General features: G+C 62.3%; 2 protein-coding genes and 1 long non-coding RNA gene across 8 annotated transcripts in view; 1 reads left to right on the top strand and 2 right to left on the bottom strand.

The window, feature by feature from the left end:
- Window positions 1-1,135: 1,135 nt before the first annotated feature.
- LOC113608958 (uncharacterized) lies at window positions 1,136-2,863 on the bottom strand. The gene is made up of 2 exons (XR_003428463.1): window positions 2,576-2,863; window positions 1,136-2,245 (listed from the first exon to the last, which is right to left on the bottom strand). It is a non-coding gene; the product is annotated as an uncharacterized LOC113608958 (long non-coding RNA).
- Window positions 2,864-2,878: 15 nt separating this feature from the next.
- Window positions 2,879-14,628, top strand: PTBP1 (polypyrimidine tract binding protein 1). Of its 6 annotated transcripts, none has more exons than XM_027085910.1 (15): window positions 2,879-2,979; window positions 5,327-5,357; window positions 8,180-8,255; window positions 8,494-8,666; window positions 8,751-8,897; window positions 8,982-9,152; window positions 9,243-9,353; window positions 9,425-9,599; window positions 9,778-9,855; window positions 10,536-10,684; window positions 11,830-11,863; window positions 12,254-12,346; window positions 12,443-12,659; window positions 12,957-13,034; window positions 13,133-14,628. In XM_027085910.1, exons 1-15 carry the CDS (start codon window positions 2,972-2,974, stop codon window positions 13,263-13,265), a joined length of 1,674 nt encoding a protein of 557 aa, XP_026941711.1. In that variant the 5' UTR covers window positions 2,879-2,971; the 3' UTR covers window positions 13,266-14,628. The 6 variants fall into 6 exon arrangements, 5 of the variants coding, with proteins under 5 accessions (XP_026941711.1, XP_026941713.1, XP_026941712.1 ...); XR_003428447.1 differs by lacking the exon at window positions 2,879-2,979 and adding an exon at window positions 2,995-3,612 and having other exon boundaries at window positions 12,443-12,690; window positions 13,133-13,163; XM_027085914.1 differs by lacking the exon at window positions 2,879-2,979 and adding an exon at window positions 3,663-3,738.
- A 229-nt stretch (window positions 14,629-14,857) lies between these two features.
- LOC113608976 (uncharacterized) overlaps window positions 14,858-18,217 on the bottom strand; it is a 61,989-nt gene continuing 58,629 nt past the window's right edge. Inside the window, 6 exon segments of the mRNA XM_027086031.1 lie at window positions 14,858-16,295; window positions 16,595-16,827; window positions 16,830-16,909; window positions 17,002-17,197; window positions 17,283-17,424; window positions 17,502-17,687. Coding sequence (XP_026941832.1) covers window positions 14,937-16,295; window positions 16,595-16,827; window positions 16,830-16,909; window positions 17,002-17,197; window positions 17,283-17,424; window positions 17,502-17,687 — 2,196 coding nt within the window. The 3' untranslated portion in view covers window positions 14,858-14,936.

Raw genomic sequence — 18,217 nt, 5'->3', positions numbered from 1 at the left:
CTGAGGCAGCCCCATCAGATCTGTAAAGAGAAATAAAACCCAGCAGCCTTTCCCCCCACCCGCCCCCGCCAGGGCCTGGGATGCTGGCCCTCCACCCCCATCTGGCTGCCACCCACCTCCCTTGCCCCTGCCACAGAAGATATCCTTTTCAAAATTCTCAATTGCAAGGGGATCACACACCCACGTTCACCCTAAATCATTGATGAGGGAGCCAGCTGGCCGGCGGGCAGAAGGGTTGAGCAGGGAGCAGACAGACAGGGGAGCCGGGTTTCTCCAATAAACCAGGGCATCCATCCAACTGAGATGCAGGGCCTGGGGGCTCCCTGGACCCCCCCCCCCCTTGCAGACATGGAAGGTCTGCCAGCAGTCTTTCATGGCTGGTCCAGGGTCCAGGTGCTGTCCTGGGCTGACGAACAGCTCCGAAAACGGTGTGTCTGCATCCTAATCCCCTAACCCGTGAGCATGACTTTGTTTGGGAAAAGGGTGTTTGCAGGTGAGATTAAGGGCCTTGAGATGAGATTATCCCGGTGGTGTCTAAATCCAAGGGTAAGGGTCCTTTTTAGAGTCACAAACAGGAGAGACAGAGAAACAGGGAGAAGAGAACCATGTGACAATAGAGGCAGGGACTGGAGGGACCTGTCTACAAGCCAAGGACACCTGGGCCCCCAGAGCCGGAAGAGGCAGGAAGGACCCTCCCCTGGAGCCTCTGGAGGGAGCTCGGCCTTGTTGACACCTCAATTTCTGACTTCTGGCCTCCAGAACCGAGCGAGAATAAATCTGTGTTGTTTCACGCCGCCTGGTTTGTGGCCCTTGTAAAGGTGGTAACAGCGTGGATTCCGATCCGGGCAGGGGCTGTCTTCTCTCCCTCGTGTTCCAGTGGAAGGCGAGAAAGAAATCCTCAACCGTTTTAAGGGAGAGGTCGGGGAGACTGTACTGACGAGGGGGCCTCTGCGCGAAGGCCCCAGGGCAGGGAGTAAAAGGAGGGAGTGGGTTTAGGGAGGAACCTTCCAGAAGGGAACAACCTCTTAAAGGAGGCCTGTGTAAATGCGGTCAGAAACCAGAAAGGCGGCTGCGGGTGAGAGGTCTGTGGGGCCACGAGGTCGACTTGGGCTTTGACTCTGAGCAAAGCCTGGAGGGCAGTGAGCAGAAATGGCTTTTAATAGATTGCGACCATTTAGATCCGTGCTAGGAACCTGGTGGAGGGTCCACCAACATTCTCCCTCTGGGCTGCGACACTCCCATGTCTCCAACCATCCTCCCTGCTGTCAAGAGGGCCCATCCCTGGCACCAGTAACCTAGGCAACAAAGATGAGCAACTGCCCCTGGTGGTACCCAGAGCGGAGCGCGACAGGAGTCCTGGAGGGAGCAAATCCACAGGAATGCGTTGGGGATTCTCCTAAATCCACCGGGACACTCCTGATTAGCCATTCCTGGGCTTCAGATGGCCTTCGGCGAAAGAAGGGGCCAAGGAGTGCAAGGCGGAGGCCTCCGTGAAAATCGGCAGCCGCCCCTAATCCGAGAAAGCCCTCTGGCTCGGCAGCCCCGGTCTCTGGGCTCCGTCCAGGCCCGCGCGGCCCTAAAATGGACGCTGTTGCCATGACTCCGCCCAAGCTAAAACCGACCGGAGAGGCGGGAGCAAAGGCCTGACCTCGACTTACGGAAACAACAAGTGTCATTCTCCCTCTTTAGGCTTGTGCCAATTAAAAATCCTTTTTTCTGCACGAGACGTATAGCAAACAATATTCAGGATAATTTCTTCTATTTATTGAACGTCTGCTCCACGCTGGGAACAAGCAAGCCCGGCATGCCCATCATCTCCTGGATGCTTCCAAAAGCCTGGGGTACCGGACTGCCGCGGCCGCCCTGACTCCGCCTGCCCCTCCCCCCACTCGCCCCACCCAGCTGGCCCTGTTTTCCGGCACCTTTCCCGGGGTTCCCCTATCACCCACAACCCTGTTCAACTCTTTTTGGAATCAGCATTCTCCGACATAAGTTTGGAGTGTTCTGCTGGTGGGATGGAGGCCCGTCCAGTCCTGAACGTCCTTTGACGGCGGAGTCTGCTCTGTGCGCCCCGAGCCTCAGTTCCCCCCCATTGCAGGCAGGCACGGCGGTGTTGTCCGTGCGCCCCCGGCCTCATTTTCCTTCCATTGCAGGCAGGCAGGGCGGCGTCCGCCGTGCCCCCCCCGGGCTTCAATTTTCCCATTCCTGCAGTCAGGCGAGGAAACCGTGGTCGGGCTTCGCTGCTCTGGGGCAAACAAAGGACAGTCAGGGGCGACCCGTGGCCACATCGTGCCACACGCTTGGTGGCCAGCAGTGGAAACAACCCCGTCGCCTCTGGGACGCGTTAGGCCGCCGCCACTTCGCGTGCTAACCTAAGGGTAACGTCTAAGTTCGAAATGGACTTCGGCCAGGTGCCCACAAGCAAGGTGGCGCCCTGGAGGTTTCCTGCCCTACTTCAAGATGGCGACGCGCCTCCCTTTGCTCTCACGCCCGAGGTGGAGGTGGACTCTGCCCGTTTGCAAGATGGCGGCAGCCTGGGGGAAGCACGCTTCCCACCGCCTGACCCGCCACGTACCCACTCCTAAGATGGCTTCTCCAGCAAAGCCCCACGCAGGAGGGCAGCTCGCTCACTGGCTCTGGCGCAATCACGTGGCCTCACCTCTTCGCCCCTCCCCCGACTCCACGGGCCGTTTCCGCCTCGAGCCCTGACGGACGGCCATCTTCCCCAATGGCCGCCTGCCACTGTTTGTGGCCCCACCCCTCGAGCGACTTCCTAGCCATTGGGAGGCGCTGGCGGGGTCCCGCGGCGCTCGCCCCGCCCATCTGCGCGGCAGGAGCCAATGGGCAGAGCGCGCGGGGGACGTGTTCGGGCGTCTCCGCCATTTTGTGAGTCTATAACTCAGAGCCGTTGGGTCGGTTCCTGCTATTCCGGTGCCTCCACTCCGTCCCCCGCGGGTCTCCTGTGTGTGCAATGGACGGGTGAGTAGTACTCGTTCGCTCTACCCCGTGTCCTTCTCGCGCTCCAGTCTCTTTCTCGTCGCCGCCGCGGCCTCCTCGGGGCGACGGTCCTGGCGCGCCGCTCCGCCTCCACCCCGGGCCCGGGGCGCCGCCCGGTTCCCTCCCTTCCCCCCGGCCTGGGGCGCGGGTGAGGCCCTGGAGGGGGCCGCCAGGGGCGCGAGGCGGCGGGGGTCCGGGGGAGCCCTGCCCGCTTCCGGTGCCAACGAGGCCTGTCCCGTGCGCACGCGGCGGCCGCGCGGCTCTTCTCGCTTCCCGTCCGGGTTCTGCGCGCACGCGCCGCCCTTGGAGAGTCTTGTGGCCCTTCCGGCGCCCCGTATGGTCTCCGCGCGCCCCGTATGGTCTCCGCGCGCGTGCGCGGCCTCGCGCGCTCCCGGCAGCTCTGGCGCGCGTGCGCGGGCTTTCCCGCCGCGCGGACTGCCCCGGCCTGCCCCGCCCGCCGCGGGCCCGGGCGCGGCCGGAGACGCCGCCCTCCTGCCCGGAAGGGCGCGGGCCCTCCGCCGCCCCCTTTGTTCCAGCCCGGCGTCTCGGGGTAGCGCCCCGGGCGCGGTGGGGGCGGGGCGGCTCGGGACCCGAGCCCGCTCCCCGCGTGCCGAGGTGTCGGGGCGGGAGGGGACCGGGCCGCGCGGCGGCCGGGGCTCTGTTCTCGGGAAGGGGTGGAACCCGGTGGAACTGCGCTCTCCCGTCTGGCACCCCGTGGGAAGCGTCCAGGGGCAGTTGCGGGTATTTTGTGGTGGGGTGCTTCGAACCAGCTCTCCTTTCTCTCTTGGGCCCGACCGGGCGGGGCGGGCGGTTAAAAGTGCTCGGAGGGTCACGTGCCTTCGGTGTCTCGGGTTTGAAATGATAGGTTTCAACCTGAATTGAGGCCAACCTTTTAGAAAAATTGCTGCAGCAAGAGGAACTTGATCTCCTCGTGGTCTGCCTTCCGCTTTGGCTGGGGTGGACTTGCCCAGAGAACCCTTTCCCGAGCCAGCGGGCCGTGTGCTCGGTTTTCTTGGCCGTCTGGTCAAATTCTCGAGTTTTGTCTTTTCCATCGCCCCCCGTAATCTGGTTTGGGGGCGCATCTGCAGTCTCTTGGCGGTGGTGGTGTTACCTAGGCAGCCGGGCCTGGTCTCCGGGTGCAGCTCCTTTTTGGTCTGCCGTCTTTTTGTATATGTGCTGCCGAAGCGAGCACTGGCCTGCCGTCTTTTTGGAAGGTCGGAAAATCTTTCCCAGAAAGGCCGTTTTACGTAAAATACTTGATGTGTCCGAAGCCCTCGCTTGGGAGTAGGAAGCCGCCAGGCGGCCTGGGTTAGCAGTTGGGAAACTGCGTACTTTTCATTGTTTGTCTTTCTGGGAAGTTTTTTCTTGACTCATTAAAATTTTTAAAAGTCGTTGTCGCTGGCCTGTGAGGTTTTTGAGGGCAAGAGGTGGAGGTTCCGCCGTAGAGGCGGAGGGTGAGGATGGGGCAGGTCCCGAGCCGAGGCTGTGGTGGGAGCCCCCTCCCTGAGAGCCCGAGGGGGATCCTGCAGCCGGCGGCCCCGGGGCCCTCTGCCGGGCCCGAGGCTGGGCCGGGGGACATGTTGTGTGACATCATGAGAGGTTCTGGTCACGGGACCGCCAGGCCTTGGAGGCCAGGTGACCTTGTGAGGGGCGTTGCTGGCTAAGTTCTCTCCTGAACTGATATTTTGGGAGTCGTTAGTTTGTTGTCAGTTTCTGTTCACTACATAGACGACCTCGGAGGGTTCTGCTGTCCGGGGGTGGGGGGTGGGGCTTGGGCTGCAGGACCCAGGAGTCCGGGGCAGCTGTGCTCTCCCCCGGCCCCGCCTTTCGTAGCGGGGCCTGCTCTGCGGGGGGGGGGGGGGGGGGAGAAAGTCCGCTCACGTGGAGCCCGGTTGATGAGTAACTCGTGTCAGCTCTATCTGATCCTTTCCACCGAGCTGCCCCCTTCTCGGCCCCGTGGGGCCCGGAGCTCTGATCTCGGGCCCTTGAGTTGCCTTTTTACCGGCCTGCCTTCTGCTGGAAACGTCCCCCAAGCACTGCCAGTTTCTAGAAAGCAAACAGCAGCACCTGAACCTTAACCAGCATCAAGTGTCTCTCCTAGGGCCTGTGGAGGGGGGTGTCTTTGTCTTTGGACGGGTCGGGAGGCGGGGCCGGGGTCCTGCCGGGAGGGAGCCGGAGGACAATGATGGCTCCTTTTCAAGTGGCGATTAAAGGGCGGACGGCTCGCTTCCCTGCCCCGGCCTTCTAGCTGACGAAGGCCTCGAGCGGGGGCTCGGGCGCCGGGATGTGGCGGGCGCCCTGGCTGACGTCTCCTTTTTTCTCTCCGCAGCATCGTCCCAGACATAGCAGTTGGTACAAAGGTAGGCGCTTGTGACGTTGCTTCCTCCTTCCGCCCGCTCCCACCATGGGCTGCCCGGCTTGCTGCTCCTAGGCTGGACAGCCTGCCTCGGGCGGGGGGTGGGCGGCCCCTCAGCAGTCTGATTTCTGGATCCCCTGCCCTGCCCTCAAGCTCAGAACGGCTTGCGGTTGGAGGTGGGATGCGCGGCAGGGTGACGGGATTTCTGTCCTCGGTGTGGGGGGGGGGGTGGTGGAGGTCGTTTGGCCCTTGGGGGGGGGGGGGGGGGGGGGGCGGGACCAGAGAATCTCAGGGGGCTCTGGGGTAGTTCCAGGCTGGTTCTGAGGCTGTCCTTGTTCAGATAATTTTTGCTCAGAGAAACAGGACGGCGGGGGCAGAGTGTCCCCCCTCGGGCCGTGTGTCCTGAGCCCCGTAGGTGGCCAGGTGTCCTGAGGAGCAGGTAGCAGCTGGTTTCTGGTCTGGTGGCCGCCGTGCCTGGGCTGGTTTCGGTTTTCCCAGGCGGACTGTCTTTGCACACCGCTTGTCCCGATCTTCTTGCAGATAAAACCTGATTGGTGGCGGGAGGAGGGAGAGGGACTTCATCCGGAGTGCTGTGATTGGCACGGGGACCTTCCCCCTGCTTCTCTGGGGGCCGCTTCAGCCGGAGCACCTCTTCCAGGGGCTGTCTCCTCCGTCCCCTGCCCCGGGGGTCTTGGCTGCACAGGACAGAGGCCCTGAGCCTGTAGGGTGCGTGCACCGGGGGACCCACTGGGAGGGCAGCCTGGTCCTCTCCCTCAGGTTCAGGATAAGCTGGGCCCCAAATGAGGCGCCAGGGGTGTTGGTGTGTAAGCTATCAATGAAGAAGCAAGGGGACTCTAGGCGCTGTTCCTGGCGCGGTGGTCGTTTGCTATTGGTGCTGAATTGACTTCAGGGCAGGGGCCCTGTGGCAGCAGCTGGGAAGAGCTCCCCCACACTGTGGACTGGCCCACGTACCCCCAGGCTTCTACCCTGCAGAGTGGCTGTGCCCCAGTGGGCTGTTCCTGTGGAGCCACTGGTTACCACGTGCGCCTGCCCGCCTCCCCCCCCCCCCCCGCCCCCCGTGCTGGGGGAGGGGGCGGCGTCTGGGAGGGAGGCCTGGGGGATATGGGCGGCCAAGTGGGTGGGGCTTGCCCCACAGACCCTGCAGGTGTAGGCGTGCCAGGCCGTCTGCTGTGAGAACATGGTTGGGGCCAAAGAACGCCCCACTCCTGAGGGAATCTCGGCCCTGCTTGTCACCTGTCAGAGACAGGAGCCGAGATGTTCTTTTTAAGGTTGTGCAGCCGGTGTGTGGGATCTGCCTGGGTGCCCCGTCCCTGTCCAGCTCTGGACGGGGGCCCTTTGTGTGTCAGGGGGCGGGTCAGGGCTCGAAGTCCACATTCCTACCACTTAGGCAGGGGAGACTCTGTCCTCGGTGGCTCAGGGGCATTCTGCCTGGGTTCTCATGTGGCCCTTCGTTCACGGCTGGGGCTGGTCTACTGCTCTGAGCCTTGAAGCGCCCAGGTCCACTTGGTGAAAGTGAGCTGGGGCGTGACGGGTCAGGTCAGCCTGGAGTGCTTGGGGTTTTTAACATTTTGCTTCATTATAACAAATTCCAGCCCATAAGTGGTCTGCGGTTCTGGGTCCTTTTCTGGACTCTAAGACCAGGCAGGAGTCTGAGCCTTTGCAGCCTCTCCACAGGCTCAGGTGCTGGCCCTCTGCGCATCCATCTCAGCCCTGAGCCCTGGGGAGCAGATGCCCGCCCGGCGTGGGGTCTGGGTTCAGGGTCATGCCCGTAGCAGGTGGCCTAGCAGCCAGGGTGGCCCAGAGCATCCTGTTTGCTCCCAGCAGCGTTGCCATGTGCCCGATTCCTGTCCCAAGGGGCAGACCTTGAACCTCCCTGGCTTCCTTCGGCTTGTCTCGAGGGGCAGGGTGGGGTGTGAGTGTCCCACTCAACTTCGGTGCTAGACCACGGGAAGGTGGGAAGGACCCTGGGTGTTTGGCATCCTTGTTTGTAAGTGGCAGTTAAGCTGGCCTGAGGGAAGGGCAGAGATAAGGTGTTCTTGAGGAGGGACGAGGTGGCGAAAATGGCAGTTGGAGGGTCTGGCCCTGAGAAAGGCTGGTTTTTGCTGTTCTGCCGGGAGGCCGCGGGGCACCTAGGGCAGGGAAATTCTTCTCAGGCCACCGGTTTCGTGTCCGGAAGTTGTTGAGGGGAGCCAGACCCAGTGGGGTCTCCTTGCCCCTCGGGTGGGGTTTTGTGCTCACCCGGCAGGAGGGCCCCCGTCTGCTTCTTCACCCTGGGCTTGATCTTACCTGGTTCTGGGAGTTGATTCAATTGCATTGAGATTAATGAGTCAACTAGTCGTTTCTGGAGAGAGAATGGGCCGGGCACTTGGGGAGCTTCTTGTTTGTCACCAGGGTGCCCGCCGCCTGGAGAGGTGGCCTTTCTGGTCATCGGGCTCCGGTTTCCTCAGACTGGAAAGTAGGACAGACTCCTGCGGCTGAGCGGGTGGCTGCAGTGTGTGTGACAAGGGGGCTTTGTCCTCGTGGGCCTTGAGTGGCTCTGCCGTGATTGAGAGCACGACGGCCGAGCCTCGGGGTAGCCCGCCTGAGCCCGTGCAGACCCCAGGCACGGGGGGTGGGGGGACGGGCCACGCAGAGCCCCTGTAGGGGACGAGACGCTGGCCCTGCTTGGGGAAAGACCCCCCAGGGGCTCCGCAGGTGGGGAAAGGAGCTGTGTCTTGGGTGCAGAACCACTGGGCCCCCGTAGGGAGGGTTGGGGGGCGCTGCGGTGAAGATGCGGCTCGGTTCCAACCCGCCCCTCTCTTCCAGCGGGGATCTGACGAGCTCTTCTCTGCCTGTGTCACTAACGGACCCTTTATCATGAGCAGTAACTCGGCTTCCACAGGTAACCCTAACTGCGGCCTTACCTGGGAGCACTTCCTCTGTGTCTCTGAGGAGCGCACTTGGGGTTGGTTGGTCCTGGCCTTGGTGACCTTGAGCCTCACTTACCCGGGAGCCAGGTGTGGAGACCTCCCTGTCCCAGCAGCCTCCCAGAGCTGGGAGGAAGCCAATACCAGGAGAGGGGTCCCTTGCTCTAGGGGAGCCAGGAAGTGCCTCGTGCCATGCACACCATCCTTTTGCAGCAAATGGAAACGACAGCAAGAAGTTCAAAGGGGACAACAGGAGCACAGGCGTGCCCTCCAGGGTGATCCACATCCGAAAGCTGCCCAGTGACGTCACTGAGGGGGAGGTCATCTCCTTGGGGCTGCCCTTCGGGAAGGTCACCAATCTCCTGATGTTGAAAGGGAAGAACCAGGTACAAGGCCTAGGCCTTCTTCTCTGGGGTGGTCGCCGGGCCTCCCGGGTCCAGGCCTGGCTCACACACGACCCCCCCCCCCAGGCCTTCATCGAGATGAACACGGAGGAGGCTGCCAACACCATGGTGAACTATTATACGTCGGTGACGCCCGTACTGCGCGGCCAGCCCATCTACATCCAGTTCTCCAACCACAAGGAGCTCAAGACAGACAGCTCGCCCAACCAGGCAGTGCGCGCCCTGGGCTGCGGGCGGAGGGGGGTGGGGTGGGCGGTGGCCTTGGGGCTGATGGGACTCACGGCTCTGCCCCCACAGCGGGCCCAGGCGGCCCTGCAGGCGGTGAACTCAGTCCAGTCGGGAAACCTGGCCCTGGCTGCGTCGGCCGCGGCGGTGGACGCGGGGATGGCAATGGCTGGACAGAGCCCAGTGCTCAGGATCATCGTGGAGAACCTCTTCTACCCGGTGACCCTGGACGTGCTTCACCAGGTGAGGCAGGGGGGTGGCGGGGTGGCACCAGCCTGCGGGAGGGGCTGGTTCCGGGCTGAGGCCAATCCCTCCGCCGTGCTCTTCCCGTAGATCTTCTCCAAGTTCGGCACCGTCCTAAAGATCATCACTTTCACCAAGAACAGTCAGTTCCAGGCGCTGCTGCAGTTCGCCGAGCCCGCGAGCGCCCAGCACGCCAAGCTGGTGAGTGGCCCCGGGGCAGCCGCGCTGCCGGCTGCCGGCCCCCACTCACAGCCCTTTTGCTGCCCCCGCAGTCGCTGGACGGCCAGAACATCTACAACGCCTGCTGCACCCTGCGCATCGACTTCTCCAAGCTCACCAGCCTCAACGTCAAGTACAACAACGATAAGAGCCGCGACTATACACGCCCCGATCTGCCATCCGGCGACAGCCAGCCCTCTCTGGACCAGACCATGGCCGCAGCCTTCGGTAAGATGCCCGGTGGTGGGATGGCAGCGGGGCGGGGTGGGGGGCAGGACGCGTAGCTCGGTCCTAGGCGCCCGTCTCCCGGATGCCCACACAGCACCAGCCCAGAACCCACCGAGTGGGGCGCTGGCAGCCGGCTCGCACCCGTGGGTGCGATGATTAGTGTCTCATTTGTTTCTAGGTGCGCCTGGTATAATGTCAGCCTCTCCGTACGCAGGAGCTGGTTTCCCTCCCACCTTTGCCATTCCTCAAGCCGCAGGTATTCAAACGCTCGTCCCCACCACCGCCTCTGCATGCCACACCTCTCCCGTAGCTCTGCTTCCACGGCAGCCGACGTGGCGCAGTCACGGGGGGAGCCCACCTTCCTGGGCACAGGCCTCCAGGTTCCCCACGGGGCCTGGACAGGGCAGTCGTAGGGCAGGGCCGTGCAGAGAGCCCGCTGACCCCACAGTCTCTGGTCTGGTTCCCTTCAAGCGCCCGTGAGGACCAGCGCACGGTGGTTGGAGGGATATGCCCCTAGTAGGTGCGTTTAAGTGGCCTGGTAAGCGAGCGGCGTGAGCTGGGTGGGCACACCTGAGCATCCCTCCCGGGGGCCAGGCGCCCACCTACGTGACAGTCCTGAGCCTGTTGTCCCGCCCGGCGTGCCATTTGCATGGTGACGGGCACCTGCATGCGAGCACGGCCGAGGCCGTTGGGCTCAATCCTGCATCCGAGGAGCTGGAGCTTTCTGTGCTATTTGGCGCATGTAGACGGTCAAGCCAGCACGGTCTGTGCCACGAGAAGCGTGGAGGAGCCGCAGGCGTGCCGTGCTGCTGGGCCAGCCGCTCCCCCCCACCCCACCCCCTACGTGTCTCTGTTTGCATGAGGATGGGCAGGACCCGCGTTTTTGTCTCAGACAAGGTGGGCGCCGCTGCTTATCTGACTGCCTCTTCCCTCCAGGCCTCTCCGTCCCTAACGTGCACGGGGCCCTGGCTCCTCTGGCCATCCCGTCGGCGGCGGCAGCGGCAGCAGCGGCGGGCCGGATCGCCATCCCAGGCCTGGCAGGGGCAGGAAATGCTGTCCTGCTGGTCAGCAACCTCAACCCCGAGGTATGTGGCTCTTCTAGGCTGTCCTTCCGGACTCCTACTTCGGAAGTAGGAGTTGGGAGTTTGCTCTCAGGTCCTAGTGCAGACTGAGCCCCTCCCCCAGGCACTGGGGCCCCTGGAGCCGGGTCCCCTGGCCTGGCCAGTGCCTGCAGGTGTCACGCTGTTCTCCTCTCTGCACTGATGTCACTCACTGCTGCGTCCTTTCCGCAGCGCTTGGAGTCCTCCTGTTTTCCTTAATATCTCAATGTACGTTCCTAATTCCATGATGCTGAGAGTTGAAGTATTTGGTGTTCACGAGAGCAGTTTTGCAATTTCGAGCCCAACCAACCTCGGTCTGCAGGGGCCTGCGGGGCGCCTCTGGGGAGGGGGTGCAAGCCAAGGCCACCAGCCACGGTCCCTGAGGTGGCAGCCAGGCCTGTGCTTGTCTTGGTGGCCAAGTTCAGCTCAGGGAGCTGGGATGAAATGATAAAGGCTCGAGATATTTTGATTCTTGAGAGACGGGGTTCCTGTTTATTTTAATGAGCTGCTCTCTTGCCTGTCTGAGCATGTGTGACTTGCGGCCTCTCGAGCCCTGTCCCAGCTCCTCTAGCCAAGCTCTCTGCTAACAGCCACCCCAGTGAGCCTGACTGGAGGCCCTGGTGCGGGCCCCGGGGAGACAGTTCCTGGAGGGCCTGTTGGGGGAGCGGGGGGGCGGGCGGGCGCCGTCTCCTCCCCGCGGGGGGCACTCCTGCTGTCCGCCCGGCGCGTGGCTCGTGGTGTGTGTGGTCTTGACTGATGGGACACCGCGTGTTTTCTTATGTATTTACTGACCTGTGTTTTTGCTACTTTTTTTCTTTTCTCCCCTTCCCCTTTCCCAATTTTTTTTCTTGCCCTGATCCGGAATTTCTTTGCCAACTGACTGCACGGTACTTCTGCTTCCTGTTGTTGCTTGAAACAAAACAAAACCATAAATAAATAAAAACAAAATTCCCCCTCAAACCCTGCTCTCCGGAAACCAACCTGCCCTTGAATATTAACATCCTGACAACTTCATCATCCATCAACCTGCACGCCTGCGGGGCTGCCTCCTCGTGGTGGACGATTCCAACTCGCCCCCTGACCTCTCCCTTTCCCTGTCCCTCGCTGCCTTGCTCTGCTGTCCTCTAAAGAGAGTCACACCCCAAAGCCTCTTTATTCTTTTCGGTATGTTATCGTTCCCACTTTTATTATCTTGTTTTCGTGTAATTGAGGTGGTTGTCACGCTCTGAGACGTCCGAGCGTGCTGTCTGGGCTGCGCTTTGCCTACTGATTTGGACTCCAGAGCATGGTTTACGGCCCCGCATGCTATTGGCAGAGTAGATGTGTCGGTAGCAGCCGCAGGATGGTTCTTGGCAATTGGCCTTTCCTGGATTTCAGGGCTTCTTTGCTGAAGGCAGCCCTCCCGGTAACGCTCCCTGTGACTAGACAGCTTCTCAGGCAGAATAGCAGAGCTGCGGGGAGAGCCAGCCCTGTGCGGGAGTGCGGGTCGCGGGGCCGGCGGGGAGGGGCCGCGGGGCCCGGGCGGCTCAGCAGTCTGTCCCTGTGCCCTCGAAGGCGTGTACGGCGACGTGCAGCGGGTGAAGATCCTGTTCAACAAGAAGGAGAACGCCCTGGTGCAGATGGCCGACGGGAGCCAGGCCCAGCTGGGTAAGTAAGGGCTGCAGGGCCGGGGGGCTGCGGGGCTGCGGCGGCGGCGGCCAGGGGCCTTGGGTCACATGGGTCCTGTGTTGTCTTCCCCCCCAGCCATGAGCCATCTCAATGGGCACAAGCTGCACGGGAAGCCGGTGCGCATCACACTCTCCAAGCACCAGAACGTGCAGCTGCCCCGTGAGGGCCAGGAGGACCAGGGCCTGACCAAGGACTATGGCAACTCGCCCCTGCACCGCTTCAAGAAGCCCGGCTCCAAGAACTTCCAGAACATCTTCCCGCCCTCGGCCACCCTGCACCTCTCCAACATCCCGTGAGTGCACCCTGCACCTCTCCAACATCCCGTGAGTGCCTGTAGAGGTCTCCTGGGATGCTCCCGCTTCCAGGGGCTTCCACAGGCCGTAGGGAGGCCTTGCTGGAGGCCCAGCCAAGTGTGTTCTCTGCTTCTAGTGCACCTTTCAGATGCTCATGGTCATTTTCTGATAACCTATTTCTGGGGCCCCTAAAAAGCTCGTGGAGACCCCACCCTTCCCTGGACACTCAGCTGCTGTCTTGAGGGAATGGCCTTGACCTTCCACGGAGTGGCTCAGGCCCCTCTCTCTCCCTGCAGGCCTTCCATCTCTGAGGATGACCTCAAGATTCTCTTCTCCAGCAACGGCGGGATCGTGAAAGGGTTCAAGTTCTTCCAGTGAGCCCAGCCCCACCCCCTCGCCCCGCTGCCCCTGGGCCTGCCCTGCCCCACCCGGCCCTTCACGCCTCCTTGTGTCCCCCTCGTTTTCCCCGCAGGAAGGACCGCAAAATGGCGCTGATCCAGATGGGCTCCGTGGAGGAGGCCATCCAGGCGCTCATCGACCTGCACAACCACGACCTGGGTGAGAACCACCACCTGCGGGTGTCCTTCTCCAAGTCCACCATCTAGGCCGCCACCAAGGACCAGCCTGCCGGGCACCCGGCGACAACTTCCATCATTCCAGAAAAAAAGCCACTTTAAAAAGCAGCTGAAGTGACCTTAAAAAAAGACCAGAGATTTTATTTTTTTAAAGAGAAATCAGTTTACCTGTTTTTAAAAGAAATTAAATCGAATTCACTTGCTCACCTGGGGGAGGTGGGGTGCCAACCTCAGGCTCTTGGTGACCGTGGAGGCCCAGCCCGGCCCCTTGCCCGTGCCTTCTGTAGTCTGTGTGGCGGGCGCTCCCAAACCTCCACTCGGCTTTCTTGTGCCTTAAACCCACTGCTCTGGCAGGGCCTATCTTGGGGTAGCAGACGTGTAGGGGTTTGGGGGCCTGGGGGGGGGGGTCGGCCTCCCATGGGATCGTGTGCCTGCTGCGGTGGGAGACCGTGGGTGGCCAGGTGTGGCCGCCCCCAATCCTTGTATCATTTGCCCCCCCCAGCCCCAGGGCCCCTCCCCGTCGCTTCTTCAGCTTTGTTTCCACCATAATCTCTGTATTATGCTTCGATGCAGCTGCAGACACCTGTGCCTAGCAATATTTCCAGTTGACCAAATATTCTAATCTTTTTCATTTATATGCAAAAAATAGTTTTAAATAACGTTTTATATAGCAAGATGATAAAAATGGTATGAGTGTAACCTAAATTTTCTCCTCGTGGTATGACTTTGTATACTGTACTTTTATTTTATTCCTTGTCATTGAGTCGCAGGGCAGGATCTAATTTCCAGGGCAGACACAATGGGGCCGGCACGTCTGCGACCTGCCGATGCCTTACTCACAACTGTCCTCTGTCCCGGAGGACAAGTGCTCTTAAACTTTCAGGGTTTCTTTTTTCCTGCAAATTTTGGACCAAAGTTTTGTTTCTGTTTTTTGTCTGCCTCTAATGCTGGGACCCCAGGAGGTGGGACAGCAGCCCTAACCTTCCGGTCTTTACCGCCTTGTCCTGCACTCACGGGTCCAAGGGGCTCCCCGCGCAGGCCCTGTGCTGGCCGGCCCTCCTTCAGGGCCTGGGCCTCAAGTTTCCATGTCGGGGTGGAACAAGGGTGTAAATATTTATAATTTTTTATACCTGTTGTAAGACGTGAGGGGCAGCAATTGCGGTTTTTTTATGGTGACACAGATGTATATTTTGATAACAGCAATTACAGGCTCAGTATTGTAAGGAGCATGGCAGGCCACTGCCCGCTGCCGGCTTGTAATGCGGAGAGAACTGAATTAAAGCAATTTTATAACAACTCCTACCTTTTCTGTAGGCTCTTTTTTCCTGTCCACATGTAGGAGGTGGTCTGGCCGGTCTGTACTGGACTCTGAATAAATTCTCTGTATCCTGCACTTGATTTCCCTCTTTATTGGGCCTGTTTGTTTCACTGCTGTTTCCTCCTCTGTGTAAACTCAGCCGTGTTGTTCCCCTCACTTCTCGCTTGGGGGTTTCAGGGGGCCTGGAGATGGGGCCCCACACCTGCACTCCACCAGACAGATCCCTGTCCCCAGTTGCGCGCGCAGGGCCCCGCGACCGAAATGACACTCCAAAAAGCCGCACCCCGCTCAACGATCGCCTTTTATTGTCTGATGGGGCCCCACGTCTGAGTTCGGCCAGACCCCCCCACCCCGCCCCCTGCTGTGCGGCCCCGCCCCCGCCCTCAGTCCTTGAACCTGCGGGCCGCCTGCATCTTGCGGTAGTAGCTCTCCGCCTCTGCCTCCACGGCCTCCCGCTCACACAGCACCAGGCCGCCCGCTTTGCGCCGCAGTGTCGACTCTCGGCTGGCCGGCCCCAGGGCCCCGTCGGCCACACCCAGCGGTGGCAGCCCCTCGCCTGTGGCCAGGTTGACGGTGGCCACGGCCCCAAACCGCGGCTCCTCCTGGTCCACGTCACCAACAGAGGAGCCTGGGGACACGCCCGGGGGCTTCGGTCCCCCACGGAAGCCGCGAGCCAGGTCCCCCAGCTCATAGCCGCCCTCCCCCTCAGCCCCCTTGGCCCCGCCGCCCGCCGCCTTCCACTCCCAGGGCCCGTTACCCGCAGACAGGTGGACCACAGGGTGGTGGGGCGCATGGGCATCGATGGTGACGATGCTGGCGGAGTCACGGTCCGACGGCGACCTGTACTGGGAGGAGTCGGAGCTGGCGCTAGAGGACGAGGCCGTCTCGGCCGCCTTGGGGCCCGGCCCGCCTGGGGCCTTGGACATGGCGATGACCTGCAGCAGCCGTGGCGGGTTGGCCACGCGGGGCTGCGTGGAGGCTGTGGCCACCACGGTGCCGCTCTTCTCTGCCATCATGAGCCATTTGGCCCGCACGGCTGCGCTGCTCTTGGGGGACAGGCCTGCCGCAGCCTGGATCCCCTCCTCGGGGATGTGCACCAGTGGCTGCGGGCCAGCCCGCGGCGGGAGGATGACCCGCGGCCCGAGCCCCGGCCGTGCCTGGACTGTGGGGTACAGTGAAGGCGGGGCTGGACCCCCTTCTTCCCCCTCCTCGTCCTCGTCCTCCTCCTCGTCCTCCTCCTCCTCTTCCTCCTCGGCCATGGGCTCCGCTGGCGCCCGCAGGTGCGCAGGGCTGGCCTCGTCCGGCAGCCCCAGGCCGCGGCCCTCCAGCGACTTCTGCTTCCACTCGCTGATGAGCTGCTTGGATCGCGAGGCGTCCAGAGGCACGTGGATGGTCATGTGGCGGCGGGCGGGGTCATCGAGCGAGGGCGTGCTGACGCGGGGCAGCGTGTGGCTGAAGGTCACCATGTTCTCCTTGCCCATGGGGCTGCGTGGGGCCAGCAGGTCCACGTCCACGCTGGCCCGCTTCAGGCTGCCCAGTGAGGTCTTGTCGCGGGCCACAGGCCGGGGCACACCCTCCAGCCGCCCGGGGGGGCCCAGCTCGTCGGTGCTCACGGACTTGTTCTGCTGGTACACCGAGTCGTGGCCCCGCTGGGTCAGCGCCCGCAGCGCATCCTTGGCAGGCGCCGGGGCCGCTGGTCTCTCTGCCGGCGGGGCCTGGAAGTTGCCCACAGCGTGGCAGGCCTAAGGATGAGACACGGGCTGGGCGTGGGGCCGGCAGCCAGAGACCAGGGTCCCCAGCAAGCCACAGACTTGCCGTGGGAGTCCGAGAGGGGGAGTCCGAGAGGGGAAGTCCGCCTTTCTCCCAATGGGACAAATTCTGGCCTCAGGTCGCTCACTCTGCACATTGGGCAGGTCTGGGCCCGTGAGGTTCTGCCTCTAGCTACCAAGGGACAAAACTCAGCAGAGTCCCCCAGGGTGGGGCTGGCCTCCCCCCTCAGACCTCCCCCTGGGCACCCAGACCTCTCCCCTCAGCCCCTCACCAGGTAGGCAGCGATGCCAGCACCAATAAGGAAGCCGGCGTAGACATCCACGGGGTGGCTGCGGTACTGCGTGATCTGGGTGAGGCCACAGACGCCCGCCGCGATGGCAAAGGAGAACACCAGAATGGGCTTCAGCAGCTTGGTGGCGTCCGAGATGACCGAGTTGAAGTACATCTGCAGGGGGGCAGGCCGGGTGGTCAGGGCAGCCGGTCCTGGTGGGGTGTCCAGGGCATGGGGCTGGGCCGGCCGGGACTCACCGACACGTAGACAGCAGCGAAGGCAGACAGAGTGGCGTGCTGGGATGGGAAGGTCTTCCTGCAAGAGGCACCCGGGTGAGCCCCACCAGCTCTGGGCCCCTGCCTCAGTTTCCCTGCATGCTCCACGGGACGGGGGCCGGACACGCTCACCGTGCAGACAGGATGGCGTGGGTGTCGTGGCCGGAGCAGATGTCCTGCGTGATGTAGGGGTTGGCCTCACACGATGTGCCCAGCAGGGTGTAGTTGGGTTTGCAGACCGTCAGGAAGAAGGGTGCGTGGTAGCCCGTGGCCAGCTGGATGACGTCGGTCACCAGGGCTGTGGCACACAGGCCGAACACGTGGACGCCTGCGGGGTGGGAGGGTTAGGGCCGGGCGCGGGAGCTGGGGCCAGACCCGCCCCCCTCAGCGTGCGGACGCCGTGGGGGACTCACCTACAAAGCGCACCGTCCGCCGAAGGAAGGAGTTGAAGTTGCAGCCGCCGGCGTGGATGCTACCCTCGGGCCCGCCCGGGCCCCCGCTGCGGCCCCACAGCCGGGACTGCATGCAGTACAGCAGGCCCTCGCCCACCATGATCTGCCAGACGGGGAGGTGCTCAGTCGGGCTCCCGGCCGCGGTGCCCACAGCCGGCCCCGCCCCGCACCAGGACTCACCGAGGCCGCAGGCGCAGCGAAGGCCAGGCTGAGGAGCATGAGTAGTGGGATGAGCTCCTCGCTGGTCTCCACGTAGGGCATGGAGAGCGCGCGGTCGTAGCACTGGAAGCCCACCTTGGCCGGCTTGAAGAGGTCGGTCAGCTCCAGGAAGTAGAGAGACACGACGGAGGACGCCACTATGGGCAGCTGCAGGAACGGGACTGGCCAGGGTCACGCCACACTCGCTGACGGAGTCATCCGCCCATGAATTCAGTCCCTTCACTGATTCATCCACCTATCCACAAGTCCGTGCTGCTGCCGTTCACCCACGGATCAGCTCATTCAGCAATCCAGTGACCCACCACCCATCTGGGTAACATCCACAGATCCATCCATCCAACAGAGCCATTCCTGCACCCCTAACTCACTCATCGATCCACTAATCAGCCCATCCATCAACATTCCTTCCATGCATCCATCCGTCATCCATCTGTTCACGCATGCTTCCTTCCTTCCTTCCATCTATCCATCCATCAATCAACCAACCCACACACCCATCCACCCACCCATCTATTCATCCATCAGTCCATCATCTGACCATCAACCCAACCCTACCCACCCACCCACCCACCCATCCATCCATCCATCCATCATCTTCCATCATCCAGTCATCAATCCACCATCCATTCATCCACTTAAGCTTCCTTCCTTCCATCCACCTATCCATCCATTTACTC

The sequence above is a fragment of the Aethalodelphis obliquidens genome, unplaced genomic scaffold (assembly GCF_003676395.1).
Source record: "Aethalodelphis obliquidens isolate GAN/ISIS:26980383/991018 unplaced genomic scaffold, ASM367639v1 scaffold53, whole genome shotgun sequence".
Taxonomy (NCBI): domain Eukaryota; kingdom Metazoa; phylum Chordata; class Mammalia; order Artiodactyla; family Delphinidae; genus Aethalodelphis; species Aethalodelphis obliquidens.
The sequence above is the reverse complement of the archived record's forward strand: the minus strand, read 5'-3'. Positions and strand labels throughout refer to the sequence as shown.